Source organism: Podarcis melisellensis (genome assembly GCF_964234715.1).
Source record: "Podarcis melisellensis genome assembly, chromosome: 7".
Lineage (NCBI taxonomy): Eukaryota > Metazoa > Chordata > Lepidosauria > Squamata > Lacertidae > Podarcis > Podarcis melisellensis.
In genome coordinates this window covers 6,761,624-6,784,050 of record NC_138539.1, presented here as the reverse complement: position 1 = coordinate 6,784,050, position 22,427 = coordinate 6,761,624, and the positions used below count along the sequence as shown (strand labels likewise).

At 42.1% G+C, this 22,427-nt stretch overlaps 1 protein-coding gene across 3 annotated transcripts in view; it reads right to left on the bottom strand.

The window, feature by feature from the left end:
- Positions 1–22,427, bottom strand: part of TRAPPC9 (trafficking protein particle complex subunit 9) — a 287,922-nt gene that overhangs the window by 186,046 nt on the left and 79,449 nt on the right. For all 3 annotated transcript variants that reach the window (XM_081918682.1, XM_081918684.1, XM_081918683.1), the window contains 2 exons: positions 14,825–14,967; positions 9,883–9,993 (listed from right to left, as the gene is read on the bottom strand). In XM_081918682.1, coding sequence (XP_081774808.1) covers positions 9,883–9,993; positions 14,825–14,967 — 254 coding nt within the window. The remainder of the gene's footprint in view (positions 1–9,882; positions 9,994–14,824; positions 14,968–22,427) is intronic.

The following is a 22,427-nucleotide window of genomic DNA, read 5'->3' as shown; positions in this document are numbered from 1 at the left end:
TGAGAGTCCCATGGACTGCAAGAAGATCAAACCTATCCATTCTGAAGGAAATCAGCCCTGAGTGCTCACTGGAAGGACAGATCCTGAAGATGAGACTTGGGTCACCTCATGAGAAGAGAAGACTCCCTGGAAAAGACCCTGATGTTGGGAAAGATGGAGGGCACAAGGAGAAGGGGACGACAGAGGATGAGATGGCTGGACATGTTGTCGAAGCTACAAACATGAGTTTGACCAAACTGCGGGAGGCAGTGGAAGACAGAAGTGCCTGGCGTGCTCTGGTCCATGGGGTCACGAAGAGTCGGACACGACTAAACGACTAAACAACAACATCTTTCAATGTTTTTAGCCAATGAGTGAGTCAGAGCTATGATTGACAAGTCAGCTATTTCCCCCTTGCCTCTAGTGAATTCTGCCTTATTTTCTAGTTGAAATGCATCCTACTCAAAATCGATATCATTTAGCTTAGGGGAGATAATTATTTTATGGGAAATAGTAAACCCTGAAAGGTGCACAAATCAGACACGATTTTCCATAATTCGATCATCCCTCTGCCTCAACATCAACTAATACCTTTGATGAGCTGCCTAGGCATACTGGTGCTATATATAGAAAAGTTGAGCCTACTGTTGCAAATGATAAATTAATATAGTACTGCCATTCACACTGCTGGCTGACATATATTTCAGTCTGCAGATAAATGAGAAAGAAAAATTATAGTTATGCAGAAGGAGAACAAGTCATTCAGTAAGAATACAGATGACCTCGCAAGCTGTGCCCACTGTAGTGCAGAATTATAGGTATTTCTCAAGGAAACAAGCCAGTACCATATTCTTACACTCTCTGATGATGTTCAGTGATAGATTCTACAAATCCTCCTAGATTTCCAAAAGCCAACACAATCTTAAATTGCCAAAGAAAAGAGCATTTTCAAAGCCATTTAAAGACTACAAACAAAACAGAGCAGCAAGGTACAGCTAATGGTAGGTTTTGCTAACTATCCAAACATTATTTTTATTGTGATAAACGATACAGGCAAGTCAGACAGTCTGCCACGAATAGTTGCTTCAGTTTCATAAATCTTTAACTGTCTCATTTGGATGGGAAAGCAAGAGCATTGCTTGATTTTTAAAAGCAAATAAATGTTATCTTATACCAGGGGCTGGAATTTTGTGGCCCTCCATATCAACACCTACCATTTTTGACCATTGAGCATAATGTCTGGGGCAGATGGGAGTTGGAGTTCAAGAACATTTGGAGGGGTCACATGAAAACCCATTCCTGTACCAAACAGTTGGTTCATTAAAAAGTTATCCAATGTTCCTGCACAATCCCATTTATTTATTTATTCATTTCTTTTCTGAATCATCCTTCTTCCCAAAGAAGCCCAGTGTGATGTAAAACAAAGAACAGAACAATTAAGTACATCCCATAAATAAAACATGAGATAACGAAAACAGCAATAAAATATCAAAGCGAAAGCACAAAAACTACCTGCAGCTGTTAAGTTTTAGAACAAGTATTATAACAAATTAATTTATAAAAACCTGGCCAAAGAAAAATATATTCTGCTGAAATCTACATGTAAAAAAAACCCTTGGTGTCCCTTCCAACTCTACATTTCTATGATTCCATGATTCTATGAATCATGTTTCAAAGAGAAGGACATTCTGGATTCAGGGTGTCACCACAAAGAAGGCCCTTTTGCAAGTTCTTATACAATGAATTATCATGGGGACTACTAGGAGAGTCCCTATTCTGCTAATATTAAGACTTCCTCCCTTTCTTTTCAATAGCCAAGGCAAATTCCAGAAAACGTCTTTGTTGTCATTAATGAGACACATTTGCAAATACCTAGAAATGGTAAGTCTGTGGTATGTGCACACACATATATAATATCCCACCACCAGACTGGCAGTTTCCCACATGGTCAGCATGTCTTAGAAAAGATACAAAACTTACACACCTGTAACACAAAGCAACTCTGTTCAAGAAAAGCACACACAAACAGCACTAGCTAAAAACAGAAATACCCATCAATTTTTAGCAAGCACTAACTAGAAAGACCATACACCTGCCAAAATTAAACAGCCAAGGAAATCGAACTCCACCTCAGAGGAAAGACTATTCTATAGCATCGTGGCTATTGCTATCCAAGTCCCTCTGATCATATCTCTTTCAATAAAAGAATATGAAACAGGGTATACTGTACTTTGCAAAAAGGATTTGGTGTGGAGGCTAATACAATAAATGTTCTCCACAGTATTTGAGCTAAATTATTACATGCCCCATTAAGAGGAAGATACTACTTGCTAAAAAACAATACACTTACTGTATAAATAAAATGTCATGTAATTTTAATGAAAGTACCTTCATTATGGGTAGTACTGAAATGGATTTCATTTCATTAAACTATTTACATACCGCTTAATTACGACAGATTCAAAGTGATATACAATTAACTCAGTAGAAAAAGAAAAAAGGGGGAAAACAATCTATAAATTCAGAACTCAGATAAAATGCCTGCTGAAATAATAATTTTAAAAGTATTTAGCATGTACTGGAATTTCCACAGGGAAGGAGTTTGTTGGACCTCAACTGGAAGGGAGTCCTATAAAATGTACACTGAACTGAAAATGACCACGACACTTTGCATTTATTTTTCCTCTGCTTAATGAGTACTTTAAAACATCCTCTTCCACATGCACACCTGAAAGATTTCAAAAGATGAGTACCGGTAGATTAAATACACCACTAAGTGATTTTTGTTAGGTTCCTCCTAAGAATCTATTTAAGAAGAAGTTTCCATTATAAAACTTAATGAGAAAACCTGAGCAAATACTGACATGCGAAAAAGATCGTTAGTGCTTCAGGAAAAAAGAGAAATAGAAGAATGCAATGCTATTTAAAAATGGAGATGGGGCATTAATAAGTCACACAAAGGTATTCTGGATTACCAGATATTAGCCTTAGATAAGCTCCATTTCTAGCAACATAAGACAGGTATATCAGAGAGAACAATTACAGCTATTAGACAAAGACCTCTCTTCCTGTCACAGTACTATTCAAATATTCAAAATATGAGCCTATCAGAGCACTTAATATTCATCAGAGATGAGACAGACTTTCTCTTGTGTGCCCTAAAATTACATTCTTTGTGCTAAAAGCAAGTAAGCTCAAGACGGAGCATGTGCTTGGAGTTTCAATTTTTATGGCTAATAGTTTCTTTTTGCAATTCTCCCACCTCACACCCCGCCGGCGCCCCAGTAACTCTTATATCGGCTCTACAAAAGATCTAGATGGCTTCTTCATTGGGGTATTGTAGTATGTGCTGGCTTAATACAACAAACATCTATTTGGTCTCATAGGACTCACAGCAATAAAAAAATACAGTCACTATGGTCAGAAAAGCTGAAAAAGAGTCACAGAAATTCTTCAGGAAGTATCCTAAGTTTCCATTTAGCACTCACTACTCCCGTCACCGTGTTTAAGAAATAATGTACCAAAGCTTTTAAGACCTTAACACACATCTGCATGCTAAAGTAAATTAGGTAAAGGCTCAGCTGAGAGACTCTTGTCCATGATTGTTCATGGGAGGACTGCCAAAGTAGATGATGCTAATTGTACTAGATGCGTGTACTAGGCAACAAAAATGGTCAAACAAGCATCTGGTTGGCCACTGTGAGAACAGAATGCTGGACTAGATGGGCCACTGGCCTGATCCAGCAGAATGTTCTTACTTAAGACTAGTTTGTAGCCAAAAAAATAGTGCAGAAAAATGATGACACAGATTAATGTTTGGGACTTGGTATACGGCTGCTTCCTACCAAAGCAATTGTCCTAGACACTGTTTAATAATCACAATCATAATCATAATCATAGCCCTACTATGCAAGTTCAGGCTTAAGAGAATTGTTACGATGGATAATTAAGTCCACAGTTCATATCGCTTAACAAGGATAATCAACACCATTGGGACTTTTAGTCTTGGGAAGTGGCCTTGGGCCAGTCACTATCTCTCATTTTACCCAACTTCTCAAAGTTGGGGGGGGTGACTACTGTGTACCTTGAGAACCTTGGAGGAAAAAAGGGAGGATATAGATCTAATAAAGAAGGAAAGAATAGACAAAGTGCCACCATACATGTCTTTCATATAGTCGATTCCAGGTTCAGTTCTCATTATCTGCAATTAAAAAGCATCTTAGCAAGCTGAAATATAGGAAGCTGTCACATATCGAGTCAGAGCACTGGGCCATTTGGTTCAGTATTGTCTACACCAGGCTTCCTCAACCTCGGCCCTCCAGATGTTTCGAGACTACAATTCCCATCATCCCTCATCCCTAACCACTGGACCTGCTAGCTAGGGATCATACGAGTTGTAGACCAAAAACATCTGGAGGGCCAAGGTTGAGGAAGCCTGGTCTACACACTAGCAGCGGCTCTCCAGCGTTCTGCTACTGAGCTACAGCGCTTCCCCCAAGACCCCTGCTTGCCACCAGTTGGAGAAAACAGTACTGAATCAAATGTCTCCGGCGGGCTAGGGACAAAGGTGAAAGCTGTTTCCTAGTTCTGCTGGATCTCTCAGCGGCGTTTGATACCATCAACCATAACATCCTTCTGGACCGTCTAGAGGGGCTGTGAGCTGGGGGCACTGTCATACAGTGGTTCCGCTCCTTCCTCCTGGGCCGTGTTCAGAAAGTGGTGGTGGGGGATGAGTGTTCAGACCCCTGGGCTCTCACTTGTGGGGTGCCTCAGGGTTCTGTCCTCTCCCCCATGCTTTTCAACATTTACATGCAGCCGCTGGGAGAGATCATCAGGAGGTTTGGGCTGGGTGTTCATCAGTATGCGGATGATACCCAGCTCTACCTCTCTTTTAAATCAGAACCAGTGAGGGCAGTGAAGGTCCTGTGTGAGTGTCTGGAGGCGGTTGGAGGATGGATGGCGGCTAACAGATTGAGGTTGAATCCTGACAAGACAGAAGTACTGTTTCTGGGGGACAGGAGGTGGGCAGGTGTGGAGGATTCCCTGGTCCTGAATGGGGTAACTGTGCCCCTGAAGGACCAGGTGCGCAGCCTGGGAGTCATTTTGGACTCACAGCTGTCCATGGAGGCACAGGTCAAATTTGTGTCCAGGACAGCTGTTTACCAGCTCCATCTGGTACGTAGGCTGAGACCCTATCTGCCTGCAGACTGTCTCGCCAGAGTGGTGCATGCTCTGGTTATCTCCCGCTTGGACTACTGCAATGCACTCTATGTGGGGCTACCTTTGAAGGTGACTCGGAAACTACAACTAATCCAGAATGCGGCAGCTAGACTGGTGACTGGGAGCGGCCGCCGAGACCATATAACACCGGTCTTGAAAGACCTACATTGGCTCCCAGTATGTTTCCGAGCACAATTCAAAGTGTTGGTGCTGACCTTTAAAGCCCTAAACGGCCTCGGTCCAGTATACCTGAAGGAGCGTCTCCACCCCCATCATTCTGCCCGGACGCTGAGGTCCAGCGCCGAGGGCCTTCTGGCGGTTCCCTCATTGCGAGAAGCGAAGCTACAGGGAACCAGGCAGAGGGCCTTCTCGGTAGTGGCGCCCACCCTGTGGAACGCCCTTCCAGCAGATGTCAAAGCGATAAACAACTACCTGACATTCAGAAGACATCTTAAGGCAGCCCTGTTCAGGGAAGTTTTTAACGTGTGATATTTTACTGTATTTTTGGTTTTTATGGAAGCCGCCCAGAGTGGCTGGGGAGGCCCAGCCAGATGAGCGGGGTATAAATAATAAATTATTATTATTATTATTATTATGTCTGACTGTGTAAGACAGTTTTATATGTTCATTAGGCTTTCGTTCCAAAAGCAGACCTCGTTGCCGTAATCAAAACCTGCTTTTTGAAGATAGGCAGGTAAGAACGAAAAGTCAAACCAAAGTCATGATGGGTGCAAAGAAAAAATTACACGAGACTCGGGATTCTACTTCATACCAAGAGACAAAATAAGACCTGTAAAGAAGCAGGCCGGAATGTAATATATGATTCAAAACTTGACTTCAAGGTTAAAATAAGAAAGTGATAAACTGAATAATCTCCTACACAAAAACAGCTCTGCCAATATGGTGGTTTTAAGTCTCTTTTATTTTGCAGAATACAACCAGAGTATTTTTTGCCTAAAGTGGCATATGATCTGCATTATAGGTGGAGGGGTCTTCTGAAGGAGACTCGTGTTTACAAACAGAAGGTCAGATGTTAAAGTACCTATTTCAAGAAATCCTCGGGACATTAAATGAAGTGTTACTGATACGAGCACACATCAATCATTCTTCTTTTAGTAGTCACGCTAAAAATATAGGTGAAATGAGCCATATCTTCAGACATTAACAGTCCTACTCATATAAAATAAATTATACAGGAATTAAAGTCCCATATTTAATCCTCACCTGGGGAACATCATCACAAAAATGGTCTACAAACATGAAATTTTCATTGTCTCGTTTATGATGTATATTGTGGACACTGGGAAGGTATAAACCCCAATAAAGTACACATTGATATTTCTCTACTTGTTTTACTCAACGATATAATCTTAATTTGTTTGTCTGAGAAGTGTGAATAACAACCAGTACAAATGTCACTTCCAACACATAGAAGTGCCTGTTATCTATACCTTCCGGAAACAACTAACAACATTTTTGTTTCAACAAGCTTTTCCAGTAAGATGGAAGGGTCTCTGCCTTAAGGGTTCATTTTATTTTTAACCCTATGATGTTTATTTTTGCACCTGTACTTTTACTTATAAAACTATTCTTGTACTGTTTTTAAAATTATTTCAGCTGTTTTTAAAGGTATGTCTGTAAATCGCCTTGGGCAATTCAGAAGTTAAATAATAGCTATAAGCAACTTATTGAATAAAGGTAACAAAGCCTTAAGGGACGCAGGTGGCGCTGTGGGTTAAAGCCTCAGCGCCTAGGACTTGCCGATCGAAAGGTCGGCGGTTCGAATCCCTGCGGCGGGGTGCGCTCCCGCTGCTCGGTCCCAGCGCCTGCCAACCTAGCAGTTCGAAAGCACCTCCGGGTGCAAGTAGATAAATAGGGACCGCTTACCAGCGGGAAGGTAAACGGCGTTTCCGTGTGCGGCTCTGGCTCGCCAGATGCAGCTTTGTCACGCTGGCCACGTGACCCGGAAGTGTCTCCGTACAGCACTGGCCCCTGGCCTCTTAAGTGAGATGGGCGCACAACCCCAGATTCTGTCAAGACTGGCCCGTACGGGCAGGGGTACCTTTACCTTTACCTTTAACAAAGCCTTGCAAAACTGGCAGGATTGCAGGATGTCCTGACCCTGAAGAGATCAGTTATATGAGGACAGCAAGTAGGGCTGAAGTTACTATAGTTCCTCATTGCTTTACTCGCCCAACAAGACCTATCTAGTTCAGCATCGGCCAGCCAGGTAACTCCTAAAACTCATAAGCAGGGTATGAAAGCTACCTAATGTTTATTCACCGCACATGGTACTCAGGAAAATATTACCTCTAGGAAACCAGTTAATTGCTGCAATTCTAGAGAAGTCTTCACTCAATGCAACTTCAGAACACACTTTCTACATGTGCAGAACCCTAAGTGGAGGCTTCCTAAGAATATCCCAATAACTGGGAAGAGTCATATGGAACCCACAAACATCTTCAAGAAGGGCACTCGCATTGTCTTGCAAACTACAGAAATGATCTGAGCACCCCAAATGAATATTTCACACTGACAAAGATATTAACAAAAAGGTAAAAATGTCCCAGCAGCAACCATGTTAATTTGGCCAAGTTCATAAAAACTGGTCAATTTCTATACCCAAGATTTCATGGGTAACCCAGTGATGGGCATTTCAGTTAGGTTTTTCCCTCTTCGGCAACCTCTTCCCCACCCACTCCAAAAATCTTTTGAAAACTTTCTAAGCTACCCAAATAGGCAGACAAATAGGGAGCTGCTGAATAGGGAAAAGATACTCAATACCCCCCCACCACCACAAACAAATGAGTCACCTCATTTGAATTGTGTAATCCACTCTACTTCAGTGTTAAGATCCCAGCGCATCCCATTAACTGGAAATTTTCTATGGCATCTTAAAATGCCTTTTTAAAAAGAGGTAAGTGCTACACTTCAGTAAAGGGGGGAAAAACTGACAGGCTGTTAAATCACACAAAAGTGCCATTTGATATGCCTGATGCTCTCCCACCACTGAAAAAAACGCAAAGAATAATGTCCTTCTCAGAACTATGGAAAAGGTTATTGATGCTGCTCACGGTACATACATAAAGTCCCATCCTCTCCTAAATACTATCCTCACTTTATACCATTTTTCAGAAAAATGTGCTCCTACTTGATCTCAACTTTTACATCACCACAAATTTTCTCAGAATAGAGGAGGTTTTTATACAAAAAAATCATTTTACAGAAGTGGAAGCAATTCAGGTAAAAGGGAAGCAAGCCATCAGCTTTAGGAGACTCGTTTTTCATATGGTTTCTTTATACTTGGAAATACATTTATTTTGTGTGGATCATGTTACAGCATCTGAGTATATAATGGGAAGTCAGACGATACAGCCTTTTTTTAATGAGTATCAAGTATAATGTCTTTTCCAGGTACTCTCTGAAATCTGTTTACCACACATTCATGAAACACTTGAGGTGCACCACAAAATAAAAATGATAACACCGATCTAGTGAGATCATCACTTTGATAAATCTCCACACTAATGAGTTAGTTCAGGACTATTCAATGCCAGACATTCTGTGTGTAGAATTTAAATGCTTAGGTGACACCTTCCACTTTGAATTACAAATTACTCTCATGAAACTTGATTTTAATGGTATGGTGATCAAGAACAAAGCATAATAAATTACCAAAAGTAGGTCTACATGTACCGCTATTGATGACCACATATTATTTTATCATAAATAACTATTTTAATATTTTCACATCTGTAAATACAAACCAAGGCACTGCCAAGGTGGTAGTGACTAAATTCATAACTTTTTAAAATACCTGCCAAACCATATCAAAGCTACTCCAAAGTACAGAACTAAACATTCTTTTTGAGTAGAATTTGCTCGGCAACACTGATGCTATCAAGATTACAAAGTGTGAAATCTTCAGTTCAGAAATCCAGCCATAATCTGAAAGAAAATCCATGACTTTATTGCTACTAGAAAAAGAGAGTAGTCAGGACCACACTGAAAACTAAACTGAACATCAATTTTTTGTTTCTGATATCTGATTTAGAATGCCCAAACTCCAGAATGGCAGGGGTTCAATTATCACTTTGTGCATCAAAATGGCCTGTGAAACTTGTACCATCAAGTATTCTCATATTCTGCTATACGCATATGCAAATTAATTATCTGACCACTATGCTTTTTTTATATAGGTACCCAAGGGCTCCTATACTCCCCACCCCCTCAAAATATTGATCACTAGTGAAAGTAATTGAATAAAATTCTACTGTACAGTTGATAAAACAAAATTATGATTTAGGACAATGATTTAGAGCTTTTGTACTGCACACACATTATTTAAAAAACAGCAACAGCCTCTATTTGAATAATAAGGTTAAAAAAAAAAGTTTATCCAAAATACAGTTGTTGTGAACACTGAAAAAAGTGATGCGCAAAATGTCTATTTCTTTCTGTTTCCCCACATGTCATCTATGTGTAAATTGTGCTAAGAAAACTTTCAAGTTAAGATGTCGCAAACTAGTCAATTATATTTACAGGGGACTACTTATTAATCACATGCACTGCTGAGCCTCTGAACATCTTGCATTCAAGGTGAGACAGAGATGTAGCATACAGGAGGACTTGAAAGAAAGAAGGGGATGAAACTAAGAAGCTGTGTTTTGTCTCTGAACTTACCGCTGGCATTCCCCAGCATGCAAAACTAGATCTTCATTGTTCTTTGCACTAACTGTGAGCTCATGTTCTGTTGAGTTGAACACATCAAGGAGGAGGTGGCACTGGCGGGTACTATTTGAAGAGATTTAAACAAACAACGTTGAGGTTTTAACAATCATCACAGAGTTACGATAACAGAAAAACATTAATCGTTGTTATTAAAGGAAAGGAACAGTCTGTGATCAAGTCAGTGTTCTTTTTCTATTGCAGCAAATCTCAGCACTTCTCAGAGCAGTGACTATTTAACATTTTAGCTATTGTGTCCCAGTCACTGTTCATATTCAAGTATCACAGTAAACTATGGTTTAATGAGATGTCAGCTTCCTTCTGGTATCAGGTGCTCTCATCCTCCTCCCACACAGCTGAGATGAGCATGGAGATGTTTGCTTTCAGTTTTAGTTAACTGTGTCTTCTTGTGTCATCTGTAAACTCAAACTGTGATTCAAGTTACCTATGGTTAGTTTAAAACAGCTCAAACTGATTTCTCTAGCTGGCTTGTTTAAGCTAACCATAGTTAACACGAACTGCCATTTCTGGTGTGGGCAACATGGGAATCCACAATTAAAGGCATGGAAACCCATAGTTAAGGTGTCTGAACTCATCCTCTCAGCTATGCTGGAGGAGGAGGAGTATGCACAAACCAAAGGCAGTCACATTGCAGAGCACATTACAGTAATCCAACATTGATGAAACTAAGGCACTGTAGCCAGGATCAGGACTGGGTGCAGCCGGTATACTAGCCTAAATTGAGCAAAAGCATTGCTGGTCACTGCCGCACCATGATGATCCAGATATAAAGCTGTATTTAGGAGCACTGCCAAAATGCAAACCACGTTTCTCAAAGGAAGTACAACCTCATACAAAACAGGCTGAATCTCTACTCCAGTGATATCTGTTAGGGTGAGATAAAGGGCTGGTTTGTCAGGATCCATTAAGGCAAATCTTATTTTGTTAAAAATCACCCTATTGTACTAACAGTGAGAGTATCAGAGGGAAGAATGTACAATTTAAGAATGGATTTTAATCTGCTAGTGAATTATGGTGCTGGATGAGACTCTTGAGAGTCCCATGGACTGCAAGAAGATCAAGCCTATCCATTCTGAAGGAAATCAGCCCTGAGTGCTCACTGGAAGGACAGATCCTGAAGCTGAGGCTCCAAGACTTTGGCCACCTCATGAGAAGAGATGACTCCCTGGAAAAGACCCTGATGTTGGGAAAGATGGAGGGTACAAGGAGAAGGGGACAACACAGGATGAGATGGTTGGACAGTGTTCTCGAAGCTACCAGCATGAGTTTGGCCAAACTGTGGGAGGCAGTGGAAGACAGAAGTGCCTGGCGTGCTCTGGTCCATGGGGTCATGAAGAGTTGGACACAACTCAACAACTAAACAATAACAGTGTTTGTAACTAGCTGATGGTCCTAAATCCGGATCATTAGGGCTACAGCATGGATGTATGATCTCATGCATTTGGTGTCAGGGTTATAAGTAACTGTGCTTGGATAATGAGTCACACAATGCCCTTAAACTTTTTAATTCTCCATTTGCCTTAACCATACTTCTTCACTAGATGTGCATATCTGACACATTCTTGGTTTACTCAAGTCATTTTGAGAAAGCACCATTTTTAAAGAATTAAAATCTATTACAGTGCTATCATGACTTGATAAAATCTTCAAGCATTGAAAAACATTTCATCAGCAAATGAATATATAAAGCATTCATCACGGGAAGAGGGGGGAAAAACTAAATTCAATTGAGTAGAGGAGATGAGACAGGCAACTACTATTGCTTTATTCATTAGCAACGCTAAAATAGAAACTCATAAAATTTAACTGAACCAAGTGACAGACTGCTCCAGTTTGGAAAGAGGCAGATTTGTTGAATTTTTGGCATTAGGAGAAGAAGCTGAATTACGCCAAATTTCTCCCAACAGGCAGAAATGTTCTATTTCATAATGCATGAAACCAATAGAAGGTATATTATATCCATGCTGCATGACAAAAAAATAAACTGAGAAGCGGCTGTCTTCTGCTGTTAGGTTCTTCCACCGCTCTTCACGGGTGGAAGAGTCTACGCCTGCTATGCTGTCATGGGATGGTCATAAACACTGTAACTGCTGAAAGGAATGATTCTGTTACAGAATGCTAGCTGTTTCTATGAAAAGGTCAATGTTTTTTTTTAGGGAAATCTTCATGTGAGAACTAGAGAGTGGCTGTGTATTTTTTGCTAGAAATGAAATACAGGCAGACAGGAGAGTCAAGCATTCCTGGGAACTGGACTAGGGATGTGAGTTAAGAGTGGCTGGATGCATAACCTGACTGTCTTTCTACAGGCACTGCAGTCGTCTGCAAGGGATTTCCACATGGCAAGGTTGATGTTCCCAGCAATTAATGAGATATCCATATTGTGGCCTTGCCACTGTGCTGTGGAACAGGAGTCTCCAGGCTCTGATGAAGACCAAGACTCAAGAAGGGTAAGCAGATAGGAAACAGAGAGCCTAAAGTGTGGTGGTTATGTCCAATCACCAGGATCACATTGCAGAACTAGGGCTTGAACACAGTTAGATTACTTAGGAATATACAATTTTTGAAACTGTCCGCTGATTTGTATTATGACTGTCAGGAAAGGGAGGAACATAGGGAAATAATGGTCAGGATACATTAAAGTAGACTACTGACAACTGCAATGTGAGAACATGACAGAAAGGCAATCATAGAATCTTACATTGGAAGGGACCCAAGGGTCATCTAGTCCAACCCCCTGCAAATCAAGAATCTCAGCTAAAGTATCCATGACAGATGGCCATCCAACCATATGCACCCAAGTTAAGAGTTGGATTCCAAAGAAGAAGGTGGATGAGTACTTTCTAGCAGAGCCACTCCGAAACTGATGATATGATTACTTAATCTCTCCAATCTGCAATTATTATCTTTTTTTAAAAAGCCACTTTAGTACTATTTGTAAATTGCTTTGAAAACAGATATGGAAAACCAGGGTGCAAATACTGTAAACAACTTTTTAAGAACTAGGCAAAAATTCATGAGTAGCTCATAACTTATACAAATATGTGGTTTCAAGGAAAATTAATCACACTAGTTTAAAACAAATAAAACTTTGTTTCATAATTTGCAGTGCTCAAGTCTTACAATCAGCAGACATTGTGGATCATAAACAGAGAAACAAGCTGTTTTTTTAAACAACACCAGTTCACAGATGGGTGGACAAAGAGTCCCTATGTGTCAATGAAGTGTGGGAACGAGATGCAATTTGTATTAGTAGTGGGAAATTTGTAGAAGTGCAGGAACACTGTATGTCACCAAAACCACAAATAATGAACACTGTAAAAAAAAGGAGTATTTAAATGCACATTCACATCAATACTTGTACAGTGACAACACAGTTTGTAAAAAATATGAAGGAACATAAAAGAATTCTGGCAATGTTATTGTTGTTGTTGTTGTTTAATCGTTTAGTCCTGTCCGACTCTTCGTGAAGGGGCTTGAATAACTCATAGAAGCTATGAGCTATGCCGTGAAGGGCCACCCAAGACTGACAGGTCTTAGTGGAGAGTTTTGACTAAATGTGATCCACCTGGAGGAGGAACAAGCAAGCTACTCCAGTATCCCTGTCAAAGAAACTCCATGGACAATTCTGGCAATATTTCCACCTAAAGATTCATCCATCCATATTATTTCTGGACCTAACTCAACAAAGTACTTAGGAGGTTTCTTGACCTCTAACAAAACACAGCATGGTTTTATATGGCTAATGCCATCATCCAAAGCAACAACGTACAGTTCTTCTAATAAACAGAGTGAGAGCTTTGTTTCATACTTTCACTGTGTTGCTGTTCATTTTCAAAAAGGTTGTATCTCCGACACACTGTGAGCCTAGGTGTGCTGCTGAATGGAATCACAGTTTAGCTTATAAACTAAGGGTCATCTCCATTGCTGAAGCTCTGCTGGTGCAACAAACTTCTCTGCATGTTACAGAGCTTCTTCTTTTTCTTCTCTAACTTCCAACTGCCACATCCTCAAAATCAGCTCCGGAGGGTTGGGAAGCATGTTTTTCTGGATGCACAGTGGGGAATGGGAATGGAAGTCCTACTATGCTAGTGAATGCTTCACTGATGCAGTGCTGGGTACAACCCTAAGTGAATTTATATATGCTGGTATTTCTGCTGAACACTACCTATTATGCAAAAATACAATGCTGAAGTAGGCTCAATGAAAGCATTAACTTTCACTGAAATCCATTCCCAGCTATATTATGTAGCTTGTGTTATGATAAAAACAATATTATGTGACAAAATTATTAAGTACTTTAAGAGGAAATAATAATAATGATAATAATAATAATAATAATAATAATAATAATAATAATAATACTGATATAATAGAGAGAGCAAAAGAACAAAAAGCTTGTTTAAAGCAAAGATTAATTGTAACAAGAATAAAAGAGGAGAAATAGATAATTGTGCAAGCCCCGAAGTATTCTTTAGACTTTAACATGGTTTTAATGAAATTGGAAATTAGCATGTAGGAAGGCAGTATACTGGCCTACTTTTAGGTCATTAGGGCAACTTCATTCAGATGCACTGGGTCACTTCTATGAAATTCTAAGCACACTGGTTCAAAAAAGGAAACAAAATGTTAGCCTTTAGCTGTGTACAGATACATGGGACCTTTGAGAACATGAAAGAGGAAACTATTTCTCAATTAATAGTAATCTACTTTGGTATACTGCAGGAATAAGACTGCTGTCCCAAAATTGCTGCTGCTGCTATTATTATTATTATTATTATTATTATTATTATTATTATTATTATTATTATACTGATGTTATATAGAGAAATCCTTCCCCCTTCCCACACAAAAGTAAGCTTTTTTAAAAATAACACACCTTGTTGCGGGCAGAGTACTAACACGTGTAAAGAAGACAGACGGCTCCACATCTACATGAAGTCCCAGAGACAAGTTCCTGTAATAGCCATCGACATGTCCTGGACCTCCTGAGTATTTGAAGTTCAAGATGGCTTCCAGCGTCTAAAAAAAAAACAAAGTAAAAAATTTAAATCTGCTTTTTCCCCCTATACTGTTGATTTCTATCACCTTTCCATTGCTGAGCACCAAGTATCACTTTGTGCTTCCACTAACAATACAGCTCTGGCTACCCGGATGTAAATGTAACAAGGACTTTAGGAAATATAACAGAATGATCTCAAAGATTACAGTCAGCTATGGAACATCATAACATCTGCCTTAAAAGGGGGGAAAAGACCACCTATAAATGCAATTTAAAAACAAATTCACACAACCATATTTTAGGTAATGGGATTTACTATGAATGGATTCCATTTGGTAAATGAACAGGGACATGCAATTGTTTCACTATGCACCAAATTCGGAACTGCTGGTGTCATTCCTGCACTTTACTGTACTTCCATTGCTTTAAGCACCTGTGGTAAAGTGGGACATTGGCTCACAATAATGTGTCACTGTTTCACCAGAGAGCTAAGGAAGAATAAGCCTGCATTCACAGACGATTAACTCTAACTTGAAATTTATGGGTATATCTGTTGTAACTTAGCTAACCTTATATCTGATTTCACACAGTCACACAATTTGTTTTTTTGCTTAATCACAATCAAATGATACGCAGCATGGCTAATCTTACATCACCACAACTAGGCAACTTGTGCAACCAGTAATGGTTCAGAATTTATCTGGTTAAATTCCCCTGGTGTGTGTCACCTGCTAACGTCAGCTTACAGCTGGGCGGAGATAGAAGCTGGGCGGGACAATCCCTGTACTTTCACTTCCCTCTGTGTATCTGAGAGGGAGACATGTTTGCAGCAATGGCTGCCTGCAGTGACGGACCTTTGATGCTGTAATGTTTAAATAAAGAGCTGTATATAGGCACACCTGTCTATGTATGCTTGCTTGGAGAAGTAAGGCTGCTTTACACGCTGCGTGTTTCTACTCTGCTAAAAGCCGTGACTGAGAGAAGACAGCAGGGCTCCTTGGGAGGTATTGCGCAGCTCTGGAGGAAGCGTGCCGGACCCGCTGTAAGTGATTGATGCGGATCGTAAAGCTGTCTGAGCTACGGCTCCTTCGGTCTAGCCCAGAGATCGATTTCCCCAGAGGTTATGGAGTGTCAGAAAACGCTCGTAAAGCAGTCGGTGTGAGCTCCAGGAACGCTTTGAAGTCAGCGTGGGTGCTGGAGAGCAAGAATGATTGATTGCCTGTTTTCGGAGAGGCAATGGTGGCTGCAGAGACTGAGCTAAAAAGCAGCTGAAAAGCTGAGAAATAGCTGGAAGCTGAGACGCAGCTAGATATCGTTTCTCCACGGAAGGGAAGGCCGGAGGAAGCTGGTACGGAGTAAGTACAGCTTGGGGCACCTTGGGAGAACGGGAGAAGATGGCTGAAAGCCAGAATATACCGCTGGAAAAGCTCACTCTAAAGAGTTGGGCAACGTGGTCCAGACAAATAAGGGGATGGTTCTTGGTTGAAGGGCTCTGGGAAGCAAGTCAATGGGAGCCAAAATCATCACCCCTTGGCCGGCCAGCAGCTGGAGCAGGAGATGCAAGCTGTGGGGCTGTGTTGGCTGAAGATAGCCAGAGGCTGCAAGAGCTAGAGATGCTCAAAGCATGCGTTGATGCATCACTGAGGCCTCATTTGGAGGGCGTAACAACAGCGTGGGCTGCCTGGAATTTGCTGAAGGGCTTGTGTGAGGCGTCAGCGAAAGGCCAGAGCCCTGGAGGAAGCCCTGGGGGGGCTGAAGGATGCCCAGAAAGCCCAATGGGGGCTGGGACAGTGTTGGGGAGCTGTTGTAATGCTTCTACACGTCTGTGTGATGGACTGAGTCCTGGAGAGCCTGGACTGGCAGGCCCTGTTCCCGATGTCTTAGCCTCTAGGAGCGCTAGTGAGCAGATCGGGGGGGCGAAGAGTTCCAAAGGCAAGTTTAAACAGCTTTCGCTTTGTGCTGAAGCAGAGAGGAGCTTCAGGGGGGGCCAGACTGGTGGAAGGCACCGTTCCAGAAGGAGGAAGGCCAGGCCAGCTGGGAGGAGCCCCGGGCAGTGTTTTTCCACTGGAGTTCAACGTCGGCGTGGCAATTGCCCCCACCGGAGCAGAGAGCCGAGGCAGGATGTTTGCAAAGATTTTTCCCATGGGAATCAGGGAGGTTTCCATGGCAACAGGCCTGGGAAGACAGGCAGGCGTGGAGCTGAGCCAGGTGGTCGTGGTAAACAACAGGAAGAGTCTTATCAAGTTTCTGCGAGTATAGCAGTGTTTGAAGACGGCCGAGTGGAAAATTTCCAGCTCAGCCTTGTAATTGACTCTGCAGCTAACCGCAACATGGTTCCCGAGACCCCTGCAGGCGGGATGTGGAATTGCACAGCAGTTCCGAAAGGACAAACTATCAAGTTCGCAAATGGACAGAGATCAAAGATTGATAAATTTGCTAATACCTATCTTTCTGTTTTACAGGAGACGGTGGATTTTTGTATTGTTCCAGAGATTCATCACTGTTTGCTATCTGTGCCTTATTTGTTAAGTAAGGGGTTCAAAGTTTGTTTTGAAAATGATGTCTGCACAATCTCCAGAGAGGGGAGGTTACTGGCCAAAGTGCGGAAGGGACAGAATGATCTTTTCATTCTTAAAACGTCTCTTGGGGGTGAGGGGAAGGTTGAGAAAGCACAAGCGTTGCGTGCTACAGTTCCCAACCAGCGTGCTACAATTCCCGCTCATAATGTTACATGTGCATGCGTATGGCATCAGAGAACAATTCATGGGTCGGTAGAGGACTTGCAGACTCTGCCCGAGGTTGCCACGGGGTGTAGGATTAAAAATTGTCAAAGTGCCATTAATTGTGACACTTGCAAGCAAGCAAAGGTGAGAGGGTGCAGTTACCCAAAGGTGGAACGTGTGGCCACTGAACCTTTTGAGTTGGTACACATAGATTTGGCCGGTCCTGTCAAGGAACCAAGTCTAGGGGGGGCCAGGTTTCTCCTAACTTTTTTGGATAATTTTTCGCAGAGTTCCTGGGCTCACGGTCTCAAATCCAGGGAGGATGCAGCACAGCTGATCAAGAGCTGGATTGAGGGGGTGGAACAGAGGTTCTCCACCAGGGTTCAAGCGATCATCAGTGACAGAAATGCTGAGTACACTGGTTCTGCGTTGCAGAAGTTCTTGCAGAAGAGAGGGATACGCCACACAGTTAATTCACCCCAGCAAGGGGGGGGGCAGAGCTGAGGAGTGGAGCTCTGGTTAAGGCTGCACAGGTGATGCTGAAAGAAGCCAGGTTGCCTCCTGAGTTTTGGCTGGAGGCTACTAGGGCTGTGTCTTTTACCTGGAATCGTGTCTACAACTCACTGGTAGGTGACACACCGTTTTCTTTGTTAAATGGCCGCAAACCCCGGGTTCACTTTCTGCGGACTTTTGGGACTCCTGCGCTTGTCGCTTTGCCTAAGGCTTTGCAAGGGCCAGATGGAGCCAAAGTCCAGAAAATGATCTTCTGTGGGTATGAGCCAGATGCCCGTGCATGGCGTTTTGCTTACCCGTCAGGTGATCAGAGTAAGGTGCTGATCAGTAAACACGCTGAGTTCTTAGAGGAGGGTGTAAAGTCAAAGACTCCTGTCAGGCGTGATGTTCTCTCAGATTGTCTCTCTGACCCAGAAGACAGTTCTGATGAGGCAGAGGAAGAAGGGGCTGAGGCTGCTGATGACGACCAGGTCACTGACCAGGGTCAAGAGCAGGATGGGGCATCTCCACAAGCTGTTAAGAGACTGCCCAAGAGTCAGCCTAGTTCTCCTGTGAGTGTAATGGAGAGGATTCGAAGACGCTTTAAGTCAGAGGGTGAATTCCATGATGCAGCGGATACACCTGCCGATCAAAGTGAGTCAGGGGGAACACCTGAGTTTGTGCCTAGGAGGTCCAGTCGCACAACGAAAGGTATCCCACCAGAGAGGTATCAGGCCACAGGTGCGTGGGTAAGTTTCGCACAGTGCGATTCTGAGAGCTGTGAGGTGGTTCCACAAATGCCAAACAGATTTGCCAAGGGAGGGCACAAGGCATTGGGGAAGGGATCGATCTCACAAGGTGTTACTGAAGATGTTGCACAGGTATCACGCAGGGACACAAGGGGGGGTGTGATGGTTCAGAATTTATCTGGTTAAATTCCCCTGGTGTGTGTCACCTGCTAACGTCAGCTTACAGCTGGGCGGAGATAGAAGCTGGGCGGGACAATCCCTGTACTTTCACTTCCCTCTGTGTATCTGAGAGGGAGACATGTTTGCAGCAATGGCTGCCTGCAGTGACGGACCTTTGATGCTGTAATGTTTAAATAAAGAGCTGTATATAGGCACACCTGTCTATGTATGCTTGCTTGGAGAAGTAAGGCTGCTTTACACGCTGCGTGTTTCTACTCTGCTAAAAGCCGTGACTGAGAGAAGACAGCAGGGCTCCTTGGGAGGTATTGCGCAGCTCTGGAGGAAGCGTGCCGGACCCGCTGTAAGTGATTGATGCGGATCGTAAAGCTGTCTGAGCTACGGCTCCTTCGGTCTAGCCCAGAGATCGATTTCCCCAGAAATAATCATTAGGCAATACGTTCAAAAACAAAGAAAAACACCCTACAAACATTTCCAGATTAACAAAATGCTGAGTTAAAATCAGCAGTTTCAGAAAGCTGACATTGCTTAAGACAAACTTGTAGTATTGAAAATATTTTTATTTTATTTTTTTGCTGGTGACATAATATTTTGTAAAGTGTGGCAAAGTACAGATTTCACTCTTTTGTTCTATATCCCAAAACTGATGATGTCCTGCTGTTATGCAGGGCAACCTGTACAAAACCGATTGAATAGCAAAACTGATTTTCAATTTCATCTGGGTCTTCTATCACTCTCTCATCCACAATTAGTTTGTTAATCGTATTTTGTTTCTTTCTTTTCCTAAGCTGCCACGCAAGTAACTTCCCCATTTTATTTGCCGACTCAAAATATTTCTGTCTTGTGAATTTAATTTTCTGTTCTACCTCTTGATTCAGAATGGCTGAGTATTGGGACTGTAGCACCTTCATCGTTTGATTAATCCCTTCATCTGCCGGGTTTAAGGCCAGTTTCCTTTCATAGTCTCTCAATTGGGCTAAAATGCCTTCCTTCTTCTTCTCCCTTTGCTTCTTTCTATAGCTATTTTGTTGTATTAAGAGTCCCCTCAGGACTGCCTTACCGGCATCCCATACCGTCTCTATTGGGGTGTCTGTATTTGAATTTATCTCCAGATACTCTCTCAGAGTTTTTTTTGCCCTTTCCAGCACTTCCTCATTTTCGAATAAATATTCGTTCATCTTCCACCTAAACTGTCCTTTCAATTCGTTTTTAATTTCTAGAGTCAAGGGGCAGTGATCTGAGAGGGTCCTAGGTTGTATCTCACATCTCTTGACTCTCCATGCTAAAGCCCTAGTCACCCAAAACTGATCAATCCTGCCCCAACTCTGGTGGGGCTCTGAGTAGTGGGTAAACTGTTTGGTGGTGGGGTTTCGGTGCCTCCAAATATCGATTAGATCTAAGTTTTCCGCTAGTTCTTTGAAAGAATTGGGGAGTTTCCCCCTGTTTGCAGTCCTCTGATTTTCACTTCTGTCCAGACTCGGTGTTGGCACCCCATTCCAATCTCCCATCAAAATCAGTTTATAGGGTTCTAGTTCCAGCAACATACTTTCTAGTTTTTCAAAAAACTTTGCTCCATTTGTGTTCGGGGCATAGACCGACACTACATTGATTCTTTCCCCTCGAAAATTTAGTTGGATACCTAATATTCTGCCTTCCTCATCATTACAAATTTGTGTTGGCTCCCACAAAAACAAATGCTGAAGTTGATGTGTTTTTAATGAAACTCCTACATAAAAAACAGCTCCATTAGTGCTAGGCCTTTGGGCAAACATCTGGGGCTCCGCAGCACCATCCTCAGGGAGACCATCAAACTGTGTAGCTTGGCTTTCTTCTCCCCATCCCTTGACTGAGTCCAGAGTGTCCACTGCTTTTCTCTCACTTAAAATCACCACTGAGTTTGAATTTCAAAAGCAGGGAAATGCAAAATTGAAACTGTGCCCCAGCAAACATATTTTAGCAGCGAATCTGCCTTGGTTACCAGGTGCCACTAGAAAAACACAGCGGGGACTAAAGTAGAAAGGGTATTTCACTATATGCATGTTTCCCACTTCCATCTCAGCTCCCTGTTCAAACTGGCAGCTGGCAGCCCAGCTATGGGTGTTGCCAAGATCTGGTATTTCATTAAAACTGCTGCCAGAAGGCATGGCTATAATTTAAAAGTGCCAGGAGCAACCAGTGCCAAAAGGGAGAACCTGTGCAACACAGAAGTAAGCCAGCCCCAAAACTTTGAATGTCAGGCAAACACATGGGGTTAAGATTACCGTGTTTGCCACTGAAAATCTAGCATTGCTTACATCATTCAAAATATCATATTGGCGCTTTGAGGGCTAGAGATGTCTCTGGGACATCTTGCCTTGAAGGCCAGCAGGTATCATAGCACTAGAATAACTTGGTGTTTGGAATAGAAACTGAATTACTGGAAATGCATCAGAACGTCCTTTAGGTAATTTGACAGTGTTAAAGTACAGCTATTAGAGGCAGTTTTCCATACTCACTGCCTGAAGTTACTTCAATGCAAGATGCTTAGGAGTTCTCGTTTTGAAGTCAGGAATTATGCTATTTGAGTGATTTCATGCACCATTTTTGCATCTTCACAAAGGATTAGGAAAAAAATATGCTAACAAGTAAGCATATACGGATGTTTGCTCAGCTTTCTTGCAATGGAAAATGCCTTGGCTACTTAAACAACAAAGAGTTCTGGGGCACCTTAAATTCTAACACATGTATTATGACATAAGCTTTTGTGGACTAAGGTCTACTTCACAAGAAGCTCCTAAACTGTCATCCATTTATCAACAGATTTATGAGCAGAAGGGCCTATTTCCAGGTCTTTCAATCATGTTGAGAGGCCTGAAGCAAAGCAGAGGGAAACCCTTTCAGTTGGAGAGAAAGAAAAACACTTGTTGGTCTCCATTATGTGCCTCAGCTCCTGGGTAGCAGAGCTACTTCCTCTGTCTCTCTCAATGGGAGTTAGCAGCTTGCAGGTTCATTGTGGTTAAGCAACCACTCTGCCTCATTTCCAGTCCAAAGGTGGAGAGATGAGTGAAGATGGGCAGCTGGACAGTGATGCTCATTAGCCTGTTTTGCTTCAGCAACATTAGCCTGTTTAGCTTCTATGCAAGAGGAAGAAACGCCAATCACAGAAGCTGTACCAGGAAAGTAAAGCCGTTTGTCCATAAGAACCCTCTTCTCTTCTCAATGATGCCACTTCCATCAAACTTTATGGTAAGGTACAACCAGAGCATTGTCCAAGTATCTGCCTGAAAGGGTGCATCTCACACACAAAAGAAATAAACGATAAATATAAAGGAAAAATTGAAAGCAGTCACAATAATTGAG